Raw genomic sequence first — 25,095 nt, forward strand, 5'->3', positions numbered from 1 at the left:
ACATAATACACTGAGAAAAATATGACCTTGAAACTCTCGAAGGAAACCAGTTGAATTGTCCTTCCCAAATGACAGGCAAACAAACAGAACCACTTTTGTGCGGTAGAGGTCACAATAATTAATTGCAAGGTGAATTTATCTCTATAGATGATGAAACTCTGTCCTGGTTTGAATATATTTTATATAATTAAAACCTTCATTTACAAACCTGAATAATAATCAATAGTTTTTTCCCTCAGTGCGGAATGTTTGAAAATGTGTTTAGCATATCATAAAAAGTTGTTTGATTAACTTTTGTTCAAGTGAACATTTGAATGTCTGTAAGTGTAGGAAAAGGACAATTTAGATGTAATTCTGTGAAATAAACAGCATTAATGGTATCATTCTCACCCAAACAGTCAGTGCCAGTACGATCGACAAAAGATTCAACGTCAGAAACACACCGAGGTGCTGCTGCCCTGAGATGAAATAAGAAAAAGACCATGATTCCATTTAATGGCCTTTGAAAATATATGATGACAGCAAGATAACCACATGTTTTTGCCAGAGACGTCCATGCCTACAGTAATAGGCCCTCTCCTCTTATTCTGAAAGCTTGCACAAATCTCTATATTATGTCAAATTAGCCGGTGCAATTTCAGAGGGCTGAAAAATAATTTGATTCACCAAATACCAGATAGATAATTGCAGTTGATGGTTCCAGTAAGCTTGAAAAAGTTGAATGTGCGCTGCGCCTCCACAATACACTGTTGTCAATTAGAGGTATCAATATTTTTCAGACGGTTTTTATGAAGCTGTAAAATCCTGTTAAGTAGAACATGCTGGTAAGTGCGGGAAGGAGAGTATGTTGGAGAGATAATGGGGACTATGCTCTGCTCTACCCTACCCTGCCACCCACCCCCCACACTACCCTACCCCACCCCACAACTCATACCAAACCCACCCACCCCACACCCTACCCCACACCCTACCCCAACCCTCACCCTACCCCACACCACACCCTACTCCAACCCTCACCCTACCCCACACCCTACCCCAACTTTCACCCTAAGTTAGTTTCATTGTCTTATCTTTTTTTTTTTCTTATTTAATGCTGTGGATTGCTGTTCCATCCCAGTTTGATTAGGCCTACAGTTTCAAATTTGTCAGTGCAGAAAGTGCTTGATTTTGTTGTTTGTTTTCTGATGACATGAATATGAGCCATAAAGTTCCAACTGTATTACTGTATTGATCTAATCTCCAAGGCAACTCTCAGGCAACAAAGAGTTTGCCATCTGGGATTTACCTCTGGGAAGTGTGTGGTATTGCTGTAGATGTTGCTCCACTTCAGCAACGTCTTCAGGGAGTGGGTGGGGAGGGTGAAATCATTGAGGTTGTCTAGGGTAACAGCATAGAGTTAGAAGAATGAAACGTTCTCTCTGGTTCAACTGTTTCTTGGTATTTGCTGCCATCTGGTGGCCATCATTATAATTGATCAAATGTTAAATGTTCTACGATTTTATGTCGGCAAGAGTACTTGGGCATCAAGTGGTATTCACGTTGTGTATAGGGCTAATATAGTTTGTGGGTTTACCTCAGTGGTTAAAGCATTTGACTGCAGATCAAAAAGTTGCAGATTCAAAAAAAACCCTTTACTGTACACTACTTTGGCTAAAAGTGTCCCGTGAATGAATAACATTTTTAAAACTCCAGAAACATTGTGGACAGGAAATGAAACATTGCACAATTTGGTCTTAATTTCTTAAATATTTGTCGTCTCTAAAGGGAACAGACTTAAAGTGATTCCGTGAGCTCTGCAGATCTTCAAACAATGCTTCACCTAATTGAAACCTCCAATGTTGTCCCATGTTTCAGAGCCCCGAGTCCGATTACAACCATGCGCCAAATCATCCGGTAAAACTGGTCTGTGCACGGTTAAAAGGTCTGAGTCAAACCAGGCCACTTAAAGACCCAGGCTTGTATGAAAAGTCTCATGCGCATGGTTATCTTTGCTTGATTAGTTGTGTCTGACAGTTGCTCTTTGTGGATATAGGTTAAAAGACCCAAGGTCAAACCTTGAATACTGACAAGCAATGGATTAACACCTGTGACACTTTTAAAGTGCAAATGTCATTAACCCATGGGAGTGACACACACACAGACACTAGAGAATTATAGGCTAATTTTCCTTAGCACTACATTGCTCCTGTTAAGATGTATTTTAGCATTACATTTCAACTTCTCAGAAGCATTAGGTTTAGTGACTACTGTATCGTATTGTTTAATGTGTAGATTATACATGATCTATTCACCCAAATTTGCATGCGTTTTTTAAGGGGCGTTTTAGGTATCGATTTAGTGTTGTAACTGATCAGATTAGTGTCTACATACTAAAATATTATATAACTAGGATATGTTGCAACAGAAAGCAAATGAAATTTAAAGGCACACGTTGCTATTACACTGCCCTTATTTTTTTATGGGTAGCTGTCCAGGGTGCTGATTCAGGTGAAGGGAAGGCGGAAGCAAATGTCTATAGTTGATGGAGGCTATATTCGATTATCGCTCATAAGGCTTGTCTTCATCACACATGGTGAGGTGATTTCCTGACGCTCTGCAACCGAGAAACCAAAACAAACACACCACGAGCAAGAGACAGACAGATGTTGGCTTCCGTCGAAAGCAGTGAGGTATTTTCCGGGCAGACCCTTATTATGAATGTAGGCTGCACCGGAATCGAAGCTGTCCGAACGGGATTGTATTGTTAATATATATGCATTACAAGGTTTAGATTGAGTACTTGACTTCCAATTGCAGTTTAGATTGTTGTTTCTGAATGCGACGGATTGGGAGGAATCTGTGGGCGTGGAACTGAGATTACAGATTTCCCTTGCCGCCCCCCCTCCCCCAGCAACACCAATACACCACCCTAACCACCAACTCCCAGCCTAATACCCACCAAGGCCGAGGATGGAGCGAATAAACTACAGATATTCTTACGGAGCCTTGGATAAACGTTAACTATTAGGCGTCAGTAGTTGTTCCTTTTGTGAGCTGATAGCCTGTTTGCTGCTCATTTGGAACAATAAACACAGGCTGTTAACTGATCGATCTTTATTTGGATTCGTATCGTGAATGCTTGTATTTCGGACCATGGAACGTTCGCTTTCCCGACACCAAACCGCTATAATCGACTAGACTATCTGAGATGCTTCGTTTTTTACATTTTCGAGTACAAATATTGTTTCCACGCCGGTTATTGTTAAGATGTTTCCGATGCTGAAAATCAAAGCGGAGCCTTAAGGACTTGTCACCTGATACAGCGAGGCCCCATGGAAACTGCGACAATTTGGGATATAGCCTAATACCATATAAACTTCAAGTGAAATATATGTTCTGATTGCCCAAATGGATTCGTGCATGGACAAGCAATTTATATTAAAAAAAGCCCAAACATAATTGGATTGTTCTTAAATGATTCATTTTAGAATTCCCAGGTCTGGCTGAGCCACCTGCTTTCATATTTCCACCGACGTGCGCTTTGAGGGTAACTAAAACAGCAGGATTTATTACAAATTCTGCTACAAACAAAGCGCCAACAATTTTTAGATATTGACTGAACAAACCAAAGACTTATCACGATTGCACACAGTGGCATGGGGCATTGCTGAACAAGATTATGCATTCTACTCGATTTACTTAATCTGGGCATTACGTTTCAATCTTAAAAAGAGGGCAAGTCGAGGGTTTTACGCTTCTTGGGAATCCTCTCGCGCAAGTGTGTGTGTGAGAAATTGCGAGAGAGGGGCCAACATGCCCACTTCACGTTCTGGTGCCAGCCTTGTGGAATATTGGGTGGACGGCTCGAGACGAGATGTCACCGTGGAGGAATTCTATACCATGGGCCCAGAGTTAGGAAGGTAAGGAGCAAGTAGCCTGTAGGTAAAGAGATCTAACTCATAAACACTCGTTCATTGCACTTTACACAAGTATTTTTTTTTCTCATATTTAGACTATTTGTTGATGAGTGGGGAATGGGCAGCAGCCAGCAGGTATTGTGGTCTGTCCTCCCAAGTTTCCCACCATGGTCTACAATGTATGACCCCTGACCTTTCACTACTTGGGGTTATAACGAAAGTCCAGTTCCACCGTTCATACCGCTTGTGAATAAGTGAATAATCTGATGATTCTGGCAAATATTAAAAAAACAACACGTCATCTGGCTAGTGTAAACCAGAAGCGCTCATCCATAAATATTTTTCAGTTTTTCTTCTGCTACATGATGTTTAACCCTTATAAGATATTTTTTTTTTTTATGGAATAAATGAAATTGATATTATAAAGCCAGTGTACACTGTTCAACTTGTGTTGGTATTAGTTAACATTTCCTGTTGCACATGGTGCAAAGAAAACATCATCTTCTGATCCAAGTATATTTTTTTTTTTACTCAAAACCATATCAAACACCTCATTTCACACTAAGCATTATTCTATGCCCCGCTAGGTCTTCATTTCTCACTTTTAAAACGCTTTCGACGTGCTCCCCACTTCTTTCTCTCGTTTAATTTGACGTGTGAATCAAAGGAGGTGCACCGTTCCCAGTGGTCTGAGATGCAAGTGGAAAAATATGCCTCATCCCAAACATCACGTTTAATAGGACAAATCTGGTGATGTCTCTAATGTAGGCCAATGTTTGGGAGAATTAGCAGTAAAGTGCGGAATTACAACTGCCGTGCTCTCAGAATCAGACTTTTAGCACGTAATCCTAATCTGTGATTGACGTTAAAGTCACTGCGGCACAGACAGAGTAAACAAGAGGATGGTTCGGCAGGCTGGAACGCCTAGCATGCGGTTACCTTCCCTGGGATCCCAGGTCTATGGGGGTTTTTTGTTAAAGGAGAGGTGTCCTGGTTGTCTAGGAGATATACAGTCATGACTCATGAGGGTAAAGATGGAGCTGTGGGATTGATAGATTGCATTAGGACAGCTGGAGATGGAGTGAATCATAACGAACACAGGACAGGCTACAAATCTGAGTGGAACTTTTGCTTCAAGTAAACGTCACTTGCGTAACTAATGCCAAAGAGGCAACTCAGTATGAACGTTTCCAGTTAGTACATTTGAACCCATATACCAAAATGATTAAGACCGTATTTGGGTCAGGAAGGGATATTCTATAGTCTCGGAGTAAAAGTTAGGAGAACCATTTGAGAAACTTTAGAACCATTCTCAGATCAGGGACAACCATTTCATACTCTACTGTATACAAAAACAACTTGGAATAGGTAACTAACTGACCTGAACACATTTGATCTGGAACCTATATTTCTAGAGAATTCCACATGTATAGTTGGTTTTAAATAGCCCTCTTCAGAAAATGTAGATTCCAACCATAGAGGCTTTTGTGAATGGAACCCTCAGAGCAGACTCTGTTACCTAATTCTAGAACGGCATGGACTGTCTGACAGTGTTAAGTGTCGATTAGCAGTCACAACACAATACCAGGTATGCCTTTTGTGAATACATTATGTATTGATAATGGGCGTCTGCTGATTGGAGGATTGATAACTTTACAGGAGTATCTGAAACAACCAGTATCTCATAGCACATTCTAAGTACACCTCTATCTCCAACAGTATTATACTGTACCAACCACAGGTGCGTAGCCGTGCTTTCCCTTCTGATAAAGGTGTACTGTTAACCAATGAGCAACGAGTCAGTTCTGATAAAGGTGTACTGTTGACCAATGAGCAACGAGTCGGTTCTCCTGATGTGACCAGGAGAAGGAGATTGCGTAACAATGCAGATTCCGCAGACGCTGTAGCTCTTGAACTCTCCTAGGCAACTCACTCACAAACAGTCGGGCCAGTGCCTGTGTGGACAAGCAGGTCACAGTAATGAAGATATACTGTACATTTGTCCAGGGCCTCACACACAGATTTCAAAGTAGATTTCAAAGCAGGGAAGACACGAGACAGACCTGTCATGTATCAGATTATTCATGGTTTTCTGGCTGGATTTAGTGCTCTGCTTACTCTGCCCTATTGTAATGGTGTCAGGGCTCTGAATAGCTTTCTGTCAGCAATAATGTCCTCCATGGAGGTTCCATTCCTTTTGTTGATGAGGACTTATCATAAGGATATCTAATGGTTCTTAATAGTGACTCTTTATTGGCTCCACATTACAGCCTACTTATGACCCACTTTATCTAGTACATGAATTAGAGTTAGAATAAGCAGTTGGTAATCTAAAAAGTGTTTTGGTGTATTTAAATGTCATTATGATACATAAAGTAAATGGATGTAGTATAGATAATAAAAAATAATGGAATCGTCTTTGTCGATGTTAAATGAACAAATAATCATGAAATGGACTATTTTGTACATTGGCAATGCAATACCGCCTTTCATACATGTTCATTTCAAAATCCTTTGTTTGTGTTTCCTCAGAGGGGCAACATCTGTGGTCTTCCGCTGTGAGGAGAAACAGTCCCAGAAGCCGTATGCTGTTAAGGTCCTGAAGAAGACTGTGAGTATCTGTTATTTTACAGTCATCTGCTCCAACCCCATCAAAACCATATCTGTACAGCTTATTTTCCTCCTCCATTGCAGATTGACAAGAAAATTGTACGGACTGAAATTGGAGTTTTGTTGCGTCTTTCTCATCCCAATATTGTAAGTGTTCACACGTTAGTTACACGGTGTTATTACTAGTGCTGTGTAAACGCAACAGAAGTGCACATTGCTCATAAACACGGAAAAACTGAATGTGAATTTTGTGGAAATCGATGACACCAGCCTAATCATAACGTTCTCTCGTGTGTTGTGTCTCCCAGATCAGATTAAAGGAGATTTTTGAGACAGAGACAGATATCGCTCTCATCTTGGAGCTGGTTACCGGAGGAGAACTCTTCGACAGGTCCTCAACAACACAAAATACACCCTCACACACATACCCAACCCTACCCGACCATACTTCAACATCCCACATCCATGACCAAATTGCTTTCAGTCGTACTGGGCAAAGGTGGAAGCCATTTCCCTTCTACAATCTCACAGTTCCATTTCCCCTCTTCATCATTAGCGGCAATTTACGACACAGATGTTATTGAGATGCAGAGTGCAAAGGGAACAGAAAATGAAATTTGTAATGACCCCCATGGCTGTTGCCAGGAGACAGACACGATAGCTGTGGTGGGCTACAACTCCAGCCTATCTGTGGAACTCTTGTAAATGTTGCCCTTCCACGCAGCGAGCTCTGAGTCACTGGTGCTCCTGTGGTTTCTCATTGTGGTCGTACATTGCCAGAATTTACTTTGAGTGCTGAAACGCCGTTTGGAAATGTGAATTACATTTTTGGTCAGTGGTCCGAAGACTTCCAAAGTGTAGCAAACTACATTTTGGAAACCTAGTTAACAATCCATCCACAAAGCAAACCACAGGGATCGGATTCGAAGCGGTGTATGGTTAGTCAGGTAAATAGTTGTTTGATAGCTATTCAAGCTTGTGACTGTGTTCCTTTGGTTCTGTTCTGGCAGGATTGTGGAGAGGGGCTACTACAGTGAGAGAGACGCAGCCCACGTCATCAAGCAGATACTGGAGGCAGTGGCGGTAAGATGATGACTTCGAGGGGCTGCTGGCAATAGCCTTCAGCCAGTTGCCTTGACATTTTGGATGAAATATTTTGTGTGGAGACATTACGCTGTGGGCTTGTGGGTGTGGGGGATCTTTCACTGTGGCTGGCTAACCACCAGGCATCACCGTCGCATTTTCGAACCCACTAGTTTGCCCAACTAGGGCTTACCGTACCGCACTTGAACTGGGAAGGTTCTGGAAACCATTCCGGAGAAACACCACTTTAGCCACTATACCACTGAGAAGTTGGCAAACTGAACATAAACACCATGGCCCCATTTGGAGAGCGGGGTCTGCATGTTGGCTAAGCTGCCCTTGTTTGGTAATCTTAAAAATAACACGGTTTACTACTGTCATATGTGCTCTTCCGATTTGTATTTAGGGGATTGAAATGCCATAGAACGTTTTACTGTGTGTTCACGATTATTTCATGGAATTTTGCGTGTTTTCTTCAAGCATTCCATAGTTTTTCAGATTAACATAATCACCCCTACAGCAAAGTTTAATGCTTGAGATTTGATATTTGCAGAGGGCATGTGTGTGTAACCACTGTGTTGATGCCCAATCTCTCCTTGGCAATGTACAACAGAGTTTTAAGTTGAATGATATCCAAGTGTAAAAATAGAAAATGAAAAAATAGAAAATGCCACTACATATCATTTTGGTGAGTTAGCATAGCAATGGCATGTGAATGTCAACCAGAAGATTAGTGTCAGAGCCTTTATTTTAAAATACAAATGTATTGTAATCCCAGGGCATAGCCTGAGACTTGGCTGGACACAAACATACACACACATACACAAACATACACACACACACAAACACACAGTATAGCGGCATGTTTCAGTGAGTGGTAGATGTGGGTCAGATGTCATCAGTCCATGCTGGAGGAAAGGCGGACGTGTGTGCATCTGTGTATCTGCGTGTGTGTGTATCTGTGCATGCATCTGTGCGTGTGTGTATCTGTGCGTGTGTGTGTGTATGAATGCGTGTGTGCGTGCATCTGCGCGTATGTGTGTTTGATGAGCTACAAGTGTGAAATAATCCTCTCAGAGAGCCATCACAATTCCCCCCCCCCCCCCCTTTTTAATCTTCTGACCAAGAGACACAGCCGGCAGCAGATATGTGGGCTGCCGGTTACGTAACAGCTCTGACAAGAGCGTTCCTGTGTGACAATAAACCTACTGCTGTGGCCGCCATGTGTGCGCGTTGGTTTCCAAAGCATGCTCAACACTGAGGACTTTAATCCATGTTTGTTATTTTTAAATTCTCGACTGAGTGTTAGTGCCTGTGTTGTTGTGTGGTGCTAAGCAAGAAGGAGATCATTTGAGACAGTAGGTGTTTGTTCACGTGCATTTGGATAGGTGAGCAGGTTAACACTCGATGCTTCTTTATGTCTCCGTTTTTATGTAGCTCTTGAACCTAGCGTCTAATTATGTTCCTGACATTCTGTATATAACTTGTAACACAGGATTTGTACATACACTCCAACCTGCATGTGTAACCGGTGTGAATCGGTGAAACTCACTCCTCAGGTATGTGATGGGCCACCGGTGATTTTGAATAGCTTGCCTTCCTTTGGCGTAGTTGGTAGTGGTTGCGCTTGGAAGTTGAGAGGTGGCAGGTTCGACTCCCCGAGTGAGTGAACTTTGGCCAGATACCTCTGACTGAGCTTGCAAGACCCGTCAGTTACATACCCGTTACACATGCCCATACTTGGATTTCATTGAGAACGAAGCCGGCCAGGATTCAGAATTTTGTGACTACCTGAGGATTTGACGTTCACATTTTATCACAGCAAGAAAGCACACATAGAGGGGGGCCACACTCAAACTGTTTACATACAACGCACAGAATTTGATTGCAAACACAATCATTCATATAGATACTGTAAATCAATCCTGGAGCAGAGCGCAGCGCCATCCACAAATCCTCCCACGTGTATACCGAAAGTGTAGTCGGTGTGATTCATCCTTAGGGCCTGGGAAATAAATCATCAAGATCAAGGTTAAAACTCTCTCTCTCTGTCTCTCTCTCTCTCTGTCTCTCTCTCTCTCTCTCTCTCTCTCTCCCTCTCTCCCTCTCTCTCTCTTTCAATCTCCTGCACACTCTATTCCGAGGACCTGCTCGCCTTTTTTTGTGTGTGTATCATCTTGTTAAAAAGCCACATCTGCCCAGACCCTCTGAGCGCAAATGCAATTAACACGGCTCGACTCAGCAATGAGTCATGGCAGGCGTACTTTAGGCTCCCCGACCAGATACAGTGAACCGGCAGACCTGTCCTTAATGGAGGATGATTCTGTGATTAACGGCCCCTAGCACTGCCAGACAGACCGCCAGAGAATCTCAGGAGATATAGGTTCAAAAGGTTTGCTGGGGGGGACCATCAATAGGAGGCATGCGGGCAGTGAATATTTTTCCATTAGTGCTAATAGCAGTCAAGCCGGCCACTTAGCATGGATGGCGGCTAATGGGAGACCTGGGGCTTAACCACAGAGCTTTCTCGCTGAAGCATCGCTCGCTAATTTGCCGAAATGAGTTTCCCTGTGTCCGTTGTCCGTGTGCGCCCAGAGGAAGTGCCCGGTAATGATGAGAGTGCCCCCCTACTGGTGCGTGGGTGAGCAGGAGGACGGAGGTCGGACTTGGTGAGAGGGTCGCCCTGGAAACTGGGCAAATATTGTGATGGTTCCCTCTAGGGTTGTCGTGGGTTGTGAAAGGGCCAGTGGAGCAGAGGGGGATCGGCCTCCTCCTGGGCACCTCCAGGAAGGCCCTCCGGTGCTGAATAAACACATCAGAGTCTGTTAATCAACGCCCCGACGAGCAGCACACAGAATCTGGTATGTTAACGTAGGCTAGATGGTTATAGAATCCACAATATAGTCCGTGGACTTTGCCCTAGTCAGGAGGAAAATCGGTGCCCAATTGCATTTTCTGTCTGATTAATAACAAATCCTTTAGGCATGTCTACAGACCATTAGAATGTTGTAATTGGATTTCTGTGCACCAAACCCAGAACACATCAGGAAATGATCGACATGCAAGACCCCAATGACCGGGAAGCAGAAACCAAATCAAGTTAGAAAGCAAACTCTCTCGAGTGACAGTCTTGCGACAGAGCAGTGGGAGATCTTGTGAGCTGTTCGAATTGACCCATCTGTTGGGTCCTATTTTGGATTATGGGGATGCTCATTTACAGTTTCAATTAATCCTGCCAGTGCCCTGATTGAGTAAAATCCCTTAGGTCCCTCAGTAATTAACTTCCTTCTTTAGCTCCTTCAGCGGCTCCATTTTGTGCCCGCTCTGCTCGGCGGGGGTTGACGCCTGCTCGGATCAGTCATCCTGTTTACACGTCTGCAGCACACACTCAACACCTTTCTGGGTTCTTACACAGACAGTTACATTCTGGAGTGTTTTCAAAATGTATTGAGTCACTAAGGACATTTAGACACTTGACTTTTTTAAGGAATTCTGTTCCAAATAGTTCCTTACACACACACACCTACAGTCGAATGATTAGAGTTTATTAACCTGGTGAAATGGACTTATATCTTAAATATATCTTAAATATAGGCATAACTATTATTGTTGGACTTGTGACAGTGAATGGAGAAAGAGAAGCGGTTGATAACCCTTTAGTTTTAATAGTGCAGACATCCTGCTGTTGAGTTTGACAAAAAAGACTCCAATAAGGGCAGTTCCAGGTCGATGTGAGAGACAAGAAATGAATCGTTCTTAACAGAAAGATCGTTGTTCTTAACAGGAAGATCGTTGTTCAAAGTGCTGCGCTGAGTCGGCTTCCATTTATGTGTGTCATCTTCTGTAAGTGATCTCATCAGGGCCTTTAGGTCAAAGTGACTGGAAATACAAATGGCAGCGGCCCTTTCCACTGACTGTGTTTGTGTTATTGTTCTGTGTTTTGGTGACAGTACTTACATGAGAATGGAGTGGTGCACCGTGACCTCAAACCAGAGAACCTCCTGTATGCTGACCTGTCATTGGATGCACCCCTCAAGATTGGTAAACCTCATTAAATACCCTCCTTGAGCAATAACAAAATGCTTTTATCACTTTAGTCATTCTGTAATGTCATCCAATTGTTTTAGTCATTCTCATTCATGTCACCTCAAATAAAAACATGAATTGTGATTGATTAGAATAGAAAATTCAAAGCATATCATCTGAGTGAATTTTAACATGTCGCGGCAGTGTAACGAGCCTACCTTACCGTGGTGGGCAGGTAGACATTTGATCCAAGTTTCCTAAAGAAATCTCGGTTGTCTTTCCAGCTGACTTTGGCTTGTCCAAAATAATTGATGAGCAAGTCACCATGAAGACGGTATGTGGCACTCCTGGATACTGTGGTGAGTTCCCAACTGAAAGATTTGAATTGAAGAAGTCTGTTGGAGAGGCAGTAGTGCTTTACCCTAGCGATATACAAAAGTACCTCTCTCTGGAAAAGAAAAGTCCTTGACTTTTTGTCAAGTTGTTTGAGCTGTGTGTTTTTCAAGCCGGTTTGCTAGTCTTACATCATGCATGTTTTGATAGTGGGGTGTTCTGTGTGAGTCAGCCGAGCTCTCATCTGTCTGTGTGGGAACTGACAGCCTGCTCTCCATCTCTCTCCCCTCAGCTCCTGAGATTCTCCGTGGCAATGCCTACGGTCCCGAAGTGGACATGTGGTCTGTGGGAGTCATCCTCTACATACTGTGAGTGCTACAAAACACTTGGAAACCTGTCCCAAGATCTGGATGTACTGTCCTCACCGTGGGCAAGCTGGGTGGAGGATGTGCTAGGAACACACTGAGCTTCTCACCGCAAACATTATCAAACGTGATCTGATCCCATCTTAGATTTCCCCTTCTCCTTGTTCGGCTGCATTGATTTTCTGTTTCGCATTGCCTGATCTGAAGGCTGCAGTTTCTTATCAGAAGCTTCCACTACCTTTTAGAAGAAAGTTGATGTATTAAACAGTATTTAACAAATCAACATGGAAAACAAATCTAATCTCTGTTACTTTCCCTCTCTGTCACTCTCTCTCTCTCTCTCTCTCTCTCTCTCTCTCTCTCTCTCTCTCTCTCTCCCCTCTCTCTCTCTCTCCCCTCTCTCTCTCTCTCTCTCTCTCTCTCTGTCTCTCTCTCTCTCTCTCTGTCTCTCTCTCCTCCCTCTCTCTCTCTCCCCCCTCTCTCTCTCTCTCTCTCTCTCCTCCCTCTCTCTCTCCCCTTCTCTCTCTCTCCTCCCTCTCTCTCTCTCTCTGTCTTTTTCTACCTCTCTCTCTCCTCCCTCCCTCTCTCTCTCTTTCTCAGGCTCTGTGGGTTTGAGCCTTTCTTTGACCCAAGGGGAGACCAGTACATGTACAGTCGCATCCTCAACTGCGATTATGAGTTTGTCTCCCCCTGGTGGGATGACGTCTCTCTCAACGCAAAAGATTTGGTATGTCGGCCATGTCTTCACTTCAAATACAGGCTTTGATCTGACAGCTTTTCTTTGCTTATATAACATTGAATGATATACAAGTTGATATTGGAACATTTCTTAGAGAAAATTCTGATTTCATAATGATTATAAGACTATATAATATGTACTTTGAAGGCTAGGATTAGCAGTTCTTTCCTTTATCTAGCCTAGATAACAGCCCTATGTTTAGTCAATGAACCCATATACATATGAATACAAATAAATACAGGTGAAAAGCATCTACAACACGTACATCTTTAGTCAACGAGCCCTTTCTCTCCAAAGCTTAACGTGTTCAAACCCATATTTCTTTTCCACCCTGTGTGTCACCAGGTCAGTAAGCTGATAGTGCAGGACCCTCACAAACGCCTCAGCGTGCAGGAGGCCCTGCTGCACCCCTGGGTGCTGGGCAAGGCGGCACGCTTCTCCCACATGGACACCACACAGAGGAAGCTGCAGGAGTTCAACGCCCGGCGGAAACTCAAGGTGAGGGGGCTGAGGGAGGGCTGAGGGGACTGGGGGGCTGAGGGGGGGCTGAGGGGGGGGGCTGAGGGGGGGGGGGCTGAGGGGGGGTTGAGGGGACTGGGGGGCTGAGGGGGGGGGGCTGAGGGGGGGTTGAGGGGATTGAAGGGCTGAGGGGGGGGGCTGAGGGGGGGGGCTGAGGGGGGGTTGAGGGGACTGGGGGGCTGAGGGGGGGGGGGGCTGAGGGGGGGGGGGGCTGAGGGGGGGTTGAGGGGATTGAAGGGCTGAGGGGGGGCTGAGGGGGGGGGGGGGGCTGAGGGGGGGTTGAGGGGACTGGGGGGCTGAGGGGGGGCTGAGGGGGGGGCTGAGGGAGGCTGAGGGGGGGCTGAGGGGGGGGGGGGCTGAGGGAGGGCTGCGGGAGGGCTGAAGGGCTGAGGGGGGCTGAGGGGGGCTGAGGGAGAGCCTCCACTTTGAGTAATACAATATCTAATTACATGTAGAAATACACTATATTGTTATGGGTGTAGTAGATGTTAATCTAATAGGGTTGCATCACATGATATGAAATGCAAACTTGACAAGTGTAGGCACTGACAGGCAATAATAGTTAATATGATTGTGTGTTGTGCTTTTCCTTCTAGACATGCTTATGTATGTGCATGTTTATGTCGTGTGAAAAGACTCAGTGTACTTCAACTTATTCCTCATACTTTAATTATGTATTTGCCTCAATACATTGGCTGCTCCTTTATCTTTACTCTGAACATGTGCTGGCCACTCGTCTCTTATGATTACATAAAAATGACATCATGCCAGTACACAGCTGTGAAAATAACCAGAGTGTGTGTGCGGTGTGTGTATGTTTGTGTGCGCGGTGTGTGCACGCTGTGTGTGTATGTGCCTGCGTACGTGGTCTGTACGTGTGTTCGTACGTGCATGCGCGCCTGTCCGTGACGTGTGTGTATGTGTGTGTTCGTACCTGCGTGTGTTTATGTGTGTGTTCGTACCTGCGTGCGTGTGTGTGTATCTCCCCCAGGCTGCCATGAAAGCCGTGGTGGCCACCAGCCGCATGCACGAGAGCTCCCGGCGGCGCACCGACAGCTGCGACATCCCTGGCTCCGACAAGACCTCCAGGCAGAGCAGCATGCAGCAGGACGCCCCCCCGGACTCCCAGGGAGAGGCCAGCCAGGCCAAGGACGCCACCGAGGGGACCCAAGAGGACGGGGAGGTCCTGGGCTCCCAGAACCAGTCCATACCATGTTCCCTCCTGCCACGCAGCCCCAAACCAGCCCCGCTCACCTCCCCTTTGCCCAAGGGGGCAACCCCCGGGTGCCCACCACCCACCAGGCCCCCCCTCAAGCCAGACGGGCTTCGGCAAAATTCGGTAATCCCCAAAACGGCGTTGGTACGACCCAGGATACCCCAGAGGAGCTGTTCGTCTGTGGACACCGTGGCGAAAAGTGAGACGGCTCAGGTGTTGGCCACGCCCCCGAGTCCTAAGAGCATCAGCAATGGGTATGTCGTGGGGGTGGAGTCTGGCAGTAAGACCGCCCAGTGTCAGTGAGTGACAGGTTCCAAAGACACAAGTTACAAGCATTCGAGAACTCGTACTGGTGGATTCAGCAGCTAATGCCGTTGTGCTGTAGAGTCTTGCAGAGACTTGCGTGATATGACGAGAGAAATTATGACTGCGTTGAAGAAGAAGGCTTGGCGACTGATTGACTTGTCTCACACTTCACCTTCCTCTGGGCCGCATAGTCTGGAAAAAACGACCGATTTGACATCCCTCCATATAACTTGTCCTTCATTGTGTGAGATGATGAGTTTGGAGATGTAAAATAGATCAGTAAATTAGCTTTTAACTTCGGTCTCCACTTTGCTGCCTACCTGACCTGCTTTAACTTATCTACTTTTCCATTTGTTTTCAAGGCGAGGTCGACCAGGAGAAAGGTTTTTGTTAGGGACAACTTGAAAAGACAATCTGTTTTCATACTTTGTATGCTCTGCACCTTTCTACTAATAAATGTTGGGATCTACTGACTTCATATGCAAACTCATGAATACAAATATAATCCTCTTCTTGCACCTCATTGCTTTCAGGTAGTAAATATATTGTATTTGTGAGCTGACGAATATAGTCAAGATGTATTGTAAAATGTTTACTTTGCAATTATTGTAAATGCTGACCTAATGTTTGCTCTATATATGGTTCGAATCAAAACAGATAACAGCGACAAAATAACAGTCATTGTTGTAAATATCAAAGTCAACAAGTCAACAGCTATTTCAAATCCTTTAATCCAAACCTTCTCACCCAATCTCACCCTCCACCACACTCTCTACCTCTCTTTGTACAGGCGCTTCCAACCTGTGATAGCAGATTCTGTAAAGAGACACCACTACTGAAATATATACGAAGCAAAACAGAGCGTTTCCCCAAACCGCCCTTCAAATGATATTGCCAGTGCCAGGCAAACACCTCTGAGGAGAAAACGTCATTATCATAAGCAAAGGGCTTTTCCAGTTTCAAACAGTTGGAAATCAAAATGTTGTGATCAAAATGAAACAGTTTCTTATTTCCTTGAGTAAGTTTCTGTTTAATGGGCACACATTTGCTTTTCTGGAATGCATTATCTTACTAACTCCAACATTGCCAAATAGTAAGTCTTGTATATTGCTGACATAAGAAAGGTAGAAAATAATTTGCAGGATGTGATGTTTAAAGTGGATTTTTGCTTATTAATATTATTATTGAATGCACAACATATTTATTTAGTGGGAAAACACCCCAGTTGTAGTTAAATATATTGTATTTGTTGTGTAGTTTCAGTATTTCCTGTTTTCTTGATGAAAAAGGTACTTTATTTTGGAACATATTTTAGACAGAATATTGAAACCAATAATCATAGCTATATAAAGAGTGGGGAATCTATAGGTGAGTGTACAGTTCTATTATTTTTGGATGTTCTATCATATCACAATAATCCCAATGAATCAGATTTGATTGTTCTGTATTCTGCATAAATATTAAAAACAGCACATGTTTACAATGGTAGATGCTGTTAACAGATATTAAAATGAATAAAATGTGGATTTTAAAGTCAAACACTGGCTTTTGAATGTAATGTGACCTGAATGACAGTTCATTGAAACTAGGCATGGGAATGAACAGGCCACTGATAATAAAAAAAGCGATTTTGTAGCCAGTTACCTACCAACCTACCAACCAACCTACCTACCTACTGACCTAAAATAGGCCTTCTGGGGGGGGGGAAGTATTACCACAGAGCTGAACGTAATGTAAAAGTACAACATTATACTTCCAGATATTGTACTTAACTAAAGCCAAAACACCGAGAGGATTGGATCCCATTCCTAAACGCATGTCCTGCTTGCATGACTCCACATGAATAGCTACTGCTGGGGTTCCATTCCTCTGCAGAAACGTTCCAGATACCAGTGATGGTGTGGGTTCCATCTTGTTCCCTGGCTGTCAGAATAGAGTTTTGCTTTGGGTCCACCACTGTGCTGTTGACCCACCAGGTCATGTCTGCGTGCGTTGGCTCTAGGCCACTGAGAACACACACCAACACTGGGGTGGTTCCATGGTTACCGTCCACTGAAGACAGGATGACAACAGAGGGATCAGTGCTTTGTAAACCTGTGAATAACAGACAAAAGACAAATTAAAACGAAGTTTCGGGGGAAATATTTGAGGGGTTACCTTTGGAAGTCGAAACGTTTTCACAATGATTATTTCCTTAGTAAAGATTACCTTTCACAAAAAGCTCAATCCCTTTACTGAAAAATGCCTCCTTCTGTGTCTGCTCACTGCTGTATACACACCTGAGAAGACAATTTTATCATTAGAATAAGAATATCTGAACTATTAATATAATATGAAATGATACTATGATGTGAGTTATTTATTGGACAAGCTTACCTCAGTAGTAATAAAGTGAAAGCCAGCCTTCCTGTTGTCATTTTCGCAGAGTGGGTCAAGTCACTACATGGGAGAAGAAAAAGTGCCTCTTGTTCTGAATCCAGCAAGCAGGATAGTTATCCAATCCTATGCCCCTTCGTCTTAAACTAGAGCGATTCCAAACACAACCTCTCTCAAACACCCCCCACACACACTCACACACATACAGACACATGCACATTGGCACACACACAAACGCAGACACATAGACAAAGACACACACTCATGTAGCAAATCAGCATTGGCCTTTAGTTTACTTACCACATTTGAATGCTATATATGCTCCTCTTAACTTATACTTTTACAGCAGACTTTCTCAATTAAAAGAAAACATGCCAGACCATTGAGGTGGAACAGCTTTGTTGTCCCAAAGGAGCCTCCTGTCTCTCAGGCTCAAAACAAGTAGATCAGTTATTCAGTTAGGAGGAGTATAGAAAAAAACGTACCAACTGTTCTTTCCTGTTTTTCTGTCTTAAACAGATGTACGCTTATTAGGAAGCCATCCAGTGTGGAGGGTTTGGTATGATTCTGGCCAGAACATAATCATTATCTGTCTTTTGAGTTCTAACTCAGTTAAATCACCTCTGCTGGTTTCCAATTAGTTAACTACTTATTGTGAGAATTGTGTTCAAGCCTTCATGCCGAGTTCAACATTAAAACTATCAGCTGTAGCACTGTATGGAGGTGCATTCTATGAAGGAAGCCCGACTGAATCAGACTTCAAAACTACAGCAGAAGAAAAAAAATCGAAAACATCAAACATTTCAGTCAACATTTATTATCAAACAGATTTATGAGTGACAAAATCGGAAAGCCATGGCCCTCATCCTCACGGTCTCCTTTTAACATTCCCATCTCCATGGTAACCCAGTCCACAGTAATACACAGCTGTGTCACTCTCTGTCGATCCTTGGATCACCAGCTGATGGACATGTGGTCCACTCTTGCCAGGCCGGGCGGTGAACTTGTCCGGTTGGAAGCCTTGGCCGTAGATGACAAGGAAGACGTTGGTCAGAGGGTAGCTCAGGATGAGCTCAGGTTTCTCCGCGTGTCTGTGTTTGTACCAGCTGAAAGTACTCTTGTTGAAGGAGATGGACAAGGGACAGTCAAGAATGGCATTTTCCCCCATTTTTACTGATAGCTTGCTGCTGGACTCTCCTCTCCATAGGCCTGCAACAGACAACATCTACTGAATTGTCGGTGCAATGACATTAAATATTTTTCCAACAAACGTCACTTCTAGCTATCATTCAATTCTTTTGGAATTAGGCTTCCATTCATTCATTTTATTCGTTTATTTGGAAATTAATAATACATTATTTTATTCGTACTGACTGGAAATAAATTATGAACACTGTACAGCACTGATACAATATATGCTTCCATACAATGAAACATGTTATGGAGGAAAACACTTACCAAACAGCACACTTGACAAAAAGAGTATTCCTTTCATGTCTTCTGTGTTTTCTGTTTCTGTTCCTGTGTGTGTGTGTTTTTGTTTCTGAACGAAAGTAGGCAGGTGTCAAACTAACTGAGGTTCCAAGTCTCTTGTTATTGTATTCATAATCCATAGCCAATCTCTGTCTGTGGTGGGACCAGGAAATATTTACCCCTTTTTTTGTTTTTTAACCCCTCCCTATTGTTATAGTTTATGAAAAGGAAATGTCCTGTGTCATTGTAAAAAAAAAGAAAGAGGATTTTTTTTAAGTCCCTTCACTGGAGACTATTCACAACACAAAAAGACTTTAGAGAGATTAGACAAACACACTCACCGTGTACTTTGAATATCTCCTTTATGTCAAAAAAGAGTACTCAAGCATAGAACAGTAGGTGACTGTGTCTTTGACAATAATCCCTTTAAAATTATGTGGCATTTAGGCCAGGTCTCCTTGGGTGAAAAGCAAACAAGGCGCCCTTCAGTTATACAGTTGCTTTCTATTCAATATCTGTTTTCTAAAGCATGTTTCCTATAGTGTCACATTAGTGGTTGTTTATGGAAAACAGAGAGAAAGCAAGTAATTACAATACCTGCTGCTAGATGGAGCTAGACTAAATCTATCCCCACTTTTTCCGTTTCAGTTGTAGTGTAGCTGTAGGTAACTGCAACATGACAGGCCCCTCCCTTACCCTAAGTTTCTTTCCAGCTACTTTCTTTTCACCACCTGGGAGTTGTGTTACCTCAGGCCCTAGGGTTATTGTGACCCCACCGTCGAATTGCGACAACTTTACTTAAAAATAAAGTGAAGCATTTTCTTTTAACCGTTGGGCTGTCTCTCACCCCCCACAGCGCGAGATTGTATTTGTTTTTTTATTGGTTAAAGTTGTTGCAAACCTTTGGGTCATTGTGACCCGAAGGCAGCACAAGGGTTAAGTAACAGGTTCAGCATAGTGTGATAGTTCTGGGCAGCATATGCAAACGTTTGCACAAAAAGATAAGAGGACACACCTATCACTATCCTGCAGTTCACAGTGTCTCTATCCAAGGTCAAATCTGTTGTTGTGACTTTCTGTGTTCTCAGAAGAGTCACTTAATTTCACGAGATTATTATCCTCTCTTTGTCAAAATGTGTCAATTATTTCAAATGGTTTCATTTTGATTGAGCAAATGTGTCTACTTCAATGACATTTGCAAATAAGTTTTAAGCGTCAAAATCGCAATCAGACACTAAAATCCTCCCATGTTTTGATGATTTGCCAGAGAATGCAGTTGGAGAATTCGGTTGTGACACTGTGGGGGAGTTGTCGACTTCGCTAAAGAAAACAGCTCCTCAATCTATCAGTGCAAACTGGGGTTTTACATTCGTCTTTAAATCACATAGACTCTGAGAAACCTGGAGATATTTAAGCATTTGATGTTTTCAGAATAGTGTTTTTCACGTAAATTCAAAAATACTTTGAATACTTCGCTGTCGGACTTTAGATCTGATTACGTTATGAAAATGAATCGGAAACGAGAGCTTTCCGCTGCTGTGTGGCTGGCTACTGTTCAAGTTAGCGTTGTGTGGACCGTGCCATGCCTTCTCCCGGGCCTTGGCATCAGGTCAGGAAACACTGAGACGTTGCTACAGCACTTGTGCAAGTGTTTAAACTAAAGAGATGGCTGCGGAATCAGGCAAGCTGCGGGAACTCGTCCTCCCCCTGCAAGAGCTGGCGTTCGAGGCCAGCTCTGCAGTATGTTGAGCTGGGAGGCCTGCCAGGATGCTCTTAGACCCAGAAATGGAAACAGAAACTACAAGCAGTCTTTTAGGGAAACTCCAACCCCTTGACACAGCATCCTAAGGAAGAATTCTGCTGCTTTAACTTTCATTTTCCAAGAAAAGGTGTGTGTGTGTGTGTTTATGTGTGAGAACAACTTCTATCTTCATAAAGTTCTTCGTAATTTCCTCTAGGCCCCCCCTGCCCCCCTGCCCCAGGGCACGAAGGAGAGGATAGTAAGGGTGTGGTGGGGAGGGTGGAAGGGAGGGAGTTTTTGTGGAGAGAGTAACAGGTTTGCTGTCCTCACTCAACCACTGGCAGGGCCACACCCCTTTCCTGCCCCAAACCAGCGGAGACCGTTGGGGGAAGTTCATTTCTAACAGCAACTAACAGAGCACTCACTCTGTAAACCTTGGCCTCCCAAAGACAGGCACACTTGTTACTAAAAGGATTAACGAAACTCAGAAAGAAAGAGACTAAATCAACTGGCATTAAACCAAGGATTTATTTTTATTATTTTTTACAATCACTGTAATCATCATCACCTCCATCAACTCCACGGTGTACCTACCTACCACTACCGTCGCCATGGGAAACTCCAAGTCGTCTCAGACTACCCGCAATATCATCATTGCCTTACTGGCCCTCTGGTCTGTCATCTCCCTCATCATCATCGTGGTGTGGGCCACCACACCGGACATGAAGAACATCAAGGAGTGCCAGGCCAGACTGCAGAAGGTGACTGTGGAGCTGGAGGGGGCCAAGGTGGTGTTTGAAAAGAACAAGGTAGCACTGGAGGAGATGGTGGAAGAGAGCAGGGCGAATCTGACCAGGCAGCGCCAAGAGATAGACCGTCTCCTGGAACGTCTGGGTAATACCAACACGTCCCTGGATGATTGTCGTTTGGAGAACGTGAGTGTTTGCCTTGATTTTCTGCCGCCCCCCTCTTCTGCCCTCCTTTCTCCCTTGCTCCCGTAGTCTTGAGGTCTGAACTGACTCACTCTCTCCTTCCTGTGGCCACAGTCATCCCTCTCTCCCTGCTTGTACTTGCCTCCCTCCTTCTCACAGAGATCTACATGCCAAAGACTTTTACTATTCACCTCGTAGTTTTATATTTTTCTAAGGAAGAAAAACCCAACACAGTTGTTTATCAACTAAACAAGCCATGACCAATACACAAGCAGATTTATCAAATGATTTGTTTTTGTTTTGATTGATAGCGGAATTAAGAGTAAAGGCCAGTGATGTAAAAGCCACATCTCACCTTTACATAACACGCACAGGCACAATGGATAGAATGAATTTAGTGCAGTCAGTTATGCAAATACCTTGGAAATTGCAATCAAATTCAAAGCAGTCGTTCCTCTCATGGAGTGGGTAGGAGGTCAAGCTTGAGTCTTCCTGGAGACAGACGATAAGGCCCATTGCAGCACATGCACTCTGTTCTAAATACAAAGGTTATTGTCTTACATGTCCACACCAATTCTGTCAGTAAAATCTATCTTCTTATGTGGTACTATATCTCGTTATATACAGGTAAGTGTTCTTCTGTATAGTTAAAAAAATCCATCCCTGGGTCAAAGGAATGTTTTTTAACACAGTTCCTACAGCCATATCTCAGGCAGACAGATCTGCTTTCAGTCACAATTACAAATATGTGATAGCAGACATAAGCATGATATTGCCAGTGTCCCATCAGCCACTTTGATTGTGTTGAGAAATCGCTCAATGATGACATTGTCTTTTCAGGTAAACTTGAACTTGAACATCACAGTCTTGGAGAATGAAATTGAGAAGCATAAAGAAATGGAGGCGAACCTTACTGATGTAATCAAGCTACACAAAGGTAGGAAAATTGTTGTCACAGTGGCTGGGTATGGGATTTTTGCCTCTGGTACTGGCTACCATGAAAGGAGCACTCTCTCTGCCATGATATTCTTAGCTACATTTTCCCCTGTAACCATGGAGACCGCTGAGTCAGAGTAAATAAACAAACATGATTGGTTAGTTATTGCACCTCAGAAAAGTCAGTAAAATGAAAATACATTTTTTGAGAGGAAGACTAATTAGGAATTATGTAAAATTTTCAATCTTGGTTGGTCAGTGAAAAGTTACTTTAGTTTACCATTTTAAGCTTGATGAAAAAGTGGGGGTTAGAGGAATCAGGTAGTGGAGTATAGTGTTGGTTTGTGCTCTAGTTTTATCTGAATTACAATTAGAATATTATAATATGTCATAATTAATGCAACATGTGTGCGAGAGTGACTACATGTGCAGTCTAGTAGAGGGACATTTCTAAGAGATTTCCTGACTTGGAATAAGCAAAGGAAGTGATGAATTCCCAAACAAAAAACGATAAACGGAAATTACATTGTGTTGAAGGTGGCTGTATTTGATAAAAATCAAGCACAAATGTGCTTGTACAAACACATACTTGATTTGGAAAAATGTAGTTGCCTGTGCTGGGAAGGTCCTACGACAACAGGATAGCCAGCATTTTTCTTATGGAAAAAACAGGCTAATATGTGAGTGAAACCCCTCTACTGCCAGCCAGTTCCCAAAATAGTTGTAGTGACGTCATTGAGTCCTGCTCACAACATACTCTGATAAGTATTCACAGGGCCAGATATTGCCTTATAAGTGAATGCCATAATCCAAATATTCTATGTTACCCTATTTTAGATCAAAGACTATCTTCTAATGGATTGCCTGAACTGTCTTTTGAACATCAAAACATAAATAACAGGCCGACCACCCCCCAAAAAACACTGACACTGTAAACTGTTTTTCACAGACAGTGGTTCATCTAACTTTAACTAACCCTATAAGTAATTTCACAGATAAAAAGCATCTTAAAGATAGTTGTAAAGATATTGCTGTAAGGGCACATAAAAAAACAAAAATGAGCATGACTGCAAAAACAACAGTTAAACAATTGAACAATTAAAGTTCACAAAAGCATATCACAATGTATATTAATCTGGTCTTGATGCAATTTCAGACAACATTGAGAACCTGCAGGAGAACTTGACCCAGGCGTCCCACCAGATGACGTCATGCCAGGCGCTGAACTCTGCTGCGGAGAGCCAGAAGCTGGCTGCAGAGAGCCAGACCAAGGCCTGTGAATCTAGCAAACTGTACATACAGAAGCAGCTGTGAGTATCATCATAGATTACAAGAGCAGATGGGTGACTGGTGTGGATCAGATAAACAAACCTGACTAGTTTATACGACAGGAGTGTTTATCCTGTATCTTTTCTTTGTCGCGGTCCACAGGCTGAAATGTAGAAAGGAGGCCAATGGAGAACACTCCGAGTATGCAGATGATGGTTGTGTCACACCAAGGACGAGCATTCTTGCCCTAGCGGTGGTTCTTTGCACTTGTCTGCATTTGATAACATGTGAGTATGTTGTTTAGAACACAGAGCCAATCTTGGATGTTCAGCTCTCCTCTAGCTCAGTCTTTAGACACAAATCATTTGTAAATCTGTAAATATTTGTGAGACTGTACCATACTTTGTAACAGAAACACATAATGACAGACTTTTATTTAATAACTGTATTTTCGATGTTTTCAGGAACGCTATTCAAGTCATGTAAAAGTGGAACACTGTCCTTCAGGATACCATGAAGTAGTCCATGGGTGGACTTGAAGAACACAATTTCATGGACAAATTCACTGCTGTAAAAAATACTGTTGGTAAACAGATGATTGGATCTGTAGGCTATGTGATGCTATACTTTCCTCTTTACAAACATCAAGCTAAGGATACCAAAATGGGCTGTTCACGGACTTATCTTTTGAGTTGTGCTAGTTAGCCATCACCTTTTTGCTTGATATGCCTATCATTTGACAAATGATGTACCCGCAACAAAGGTTTTCTTGTGCTTTATATTTTTTTGTTTTAATTTTTTATGTGAAACACTTCAAACATTCTCTAGCTAGCAATATTCCTGTATTTATTTGTATGTGTTTGGAATGAACTTATGAATAAGTATGCCTGCCCACTTTGACCATCAGTTACAGCAAATCTAAAACATTACCATATAGTGTCACAATGCAAAGTTAGTTTCAAACAGTTGAATAAAGTGTGTCCAATTCTTTGTCTGTCAATGAGGCCTCAGACTTTCATTTTGTCCAACTGGCTATGGACTAAAGTACATTTTACATAAATTAGATAAGGTTTACTCTGACCACCGAGAAAGACCACACGACTAGGCTGGCTGCATTAAAAATGTCCAACTGTTCTCATATTATATCTCTTACTATATCAATTACATGGGTAAAGAGCAGTGAAAAGGGTGGAGTATGGAAACTGCAAAGGGTCTGAAAATCAGCATGAAATTAGAGCAGAGTTTGTGGTGCAGACACCATTTCCCCTGTCCTCG

At 43.1% G+C, this 25,095-nt stretch overlaps 3 protein-coding genes and 1 long non-coding RNA gene across 4 annotated transcripts; 2 read left to right on the forward strand and 2 right to left on the reverse strand.

Moving 5' to 3' along the window:
* The first annotated feature begins 2,857 nt into the window (after positions 1–2,857).
* Positions 2,858–16,695, forward strand: si:ch73-60h1.1 (calcium/calmodulin-dependent protein kinase type IV). The gene is made up of 11 exons (XM_047037273.1): positions 2,858–3,899; positions 6,429–6,507; positions 6,591–6,653; positions 6,815–6,897; positions 7,517–7,589; positions 11,540–11,630; positions 11,900–11,974; positions 12,241–12,316; positions 12,914–13,040; positions 13,398–13,550; positions 14,563–16,695. Exons 1-11 carry the CDS (start codon positions 3,793–3,795, stop codon positions 15,088–15,090), a joined length of 1,455 nt encoding a protein of 484 aa, XP_046893229.1. The 5' UTR covers positions 2,858–3,792; the 3' UTR covers positions 15,091–16,695.
* A 120-nt stretch (positions 16,696–16,815) lies between these two features.
* On the reverse strand, positions 16,816–17,665 carry LOC124478787. The gene is made up of 3 exons (XR_006957272.1): positions 17,470–17,665; positions 17,302–17,372; positions 16,816–17,187 (listed from the first exon to the last, which is right to left on the reverse strand). It is a non-coding gene; the product is annotated as an uncharacterized LOC124478787 (long non-coding RNA).
* A 601-nt stretch (positions 17,666–18,266) lies between these two features.
* Positions 18,267–19,061, reverse strand: sid1 (secreted immunoglobulin domain 1). Its single transcript, XM_047037215.1, has 2 exons — positions 18,928–19,061; positions 18,267–18,678 (listed from the first exon to the last, which is right to left on the reverse strand). The coding sequence occupies exons 1-2, from the start codon at positions 18,962–18,964 to the stop codon at positions 18,338–18,340; spliced, it is 378 nt and encodes a 125-aa protein (XP_046893171.1). The 5' UTR covers positions 18,965–19,061; the 3' UTR covers positions 18,267–18,337.
* Positions 19,062–21,059: 1,998 nt separating this feature from the next.
* Positions 21,060–24,820, forward strand: si:ch211-1a19.3. The gene is made up of 5 exons (XM_047036933.1): positions 21,060–21,618; positions 22,456–22,552; positions 23,708–23,861; positions 23,983–24,107; positions 24,285–24,820. Coding segments are annotated over exons 1-5 (702 nt in total). The 5' UTR covers positions 21,060–21,294; the 3' UTR covers positions 24,287–24,820.
* Positions 24,821–25,095: the final 275 nt, after the last annotated feature.

The sequence above is a fragment of the Hypomesus transpacificus genome, chromosome 16, assembly GCF_021917145.1.
Source record: "Hypomesus transpacificus isolate Combined female chromosome 16, fHypTra1, whole genome shotgun sequence".
NCBI lineage: Eukaryota > Metazoa > Chordata > Actinopteri > Osmeriformes > Osmeridae > Hypomesus > Hypomesus transpacificus.

What these genes read in the sequence shown, in the direction of transcription:
- sid1 (XM_047037215.1), bottom strand. Translation starts at nt 18,964, where the DNA reads ATGAAAGGAATACTCTTTTTGTCAAGTGTGCTGTTTG. An exon ending in TTTGTCAAGTGTGCTGTTTG is followed by an intron (nt 18,679 to 18,927) that starts GTAAGTGTTTTC and finishes TGTCTGTTGCAG; the next exon opens with GCCTATGGAGAGGAGAGTCC.
- si:ch73-60h1.1 (XM_047037273.1), top strand. Translation starts at nt 3,793, where the DNA reads ATGCCCACTTCACGTTCTGGTGCCAGCCTTGTGGAATATTGGGTGGAC. An exon ending in AGATACTGGAGGCAGTGGCG is followed by an intron (nt 7,590 to 11,539) that starts GTAAGATGATGA and finishes TTTTGGTGACAG; the next exon opens with TACTTACATGAGAATGGAGT. An exon ending in ACGCCCGGCGGAAACTCAAG is followed by an intron (nt 13,551 to 14,562) that starts GTGAGGGGGCTG and finishes TATCTCCCCCAG; the next exon opens with GCTGCCATGAAAGCCGTGGT.
- si:ch211-1a19.3 (XM_047036933.1), top strand. Translation starts at nt 21,295, where the DNA reads ATGGGAAACTCCAAGTCGTCTCAGACTACCCGCAATATCATCATTGCC. An exon ending in ATGATTGTCGTTTGGAGAAC is followed by an intron (nt 21,619 to 22,455) that starts GTGAGTGTTTGC and finishes TTGTCTTTTCAG; the next exon opens with GTAAACTTGAACTTGAACAT. An exon ending in TGTAATCAAGCTACACAAAG is followed by an intron (nt 22,553 to 23,707) that starts GTAGGAAAATTG and finishes ATGCAATTTCAG; the next exon opens with ACAACATTGAGAACCTGCAG.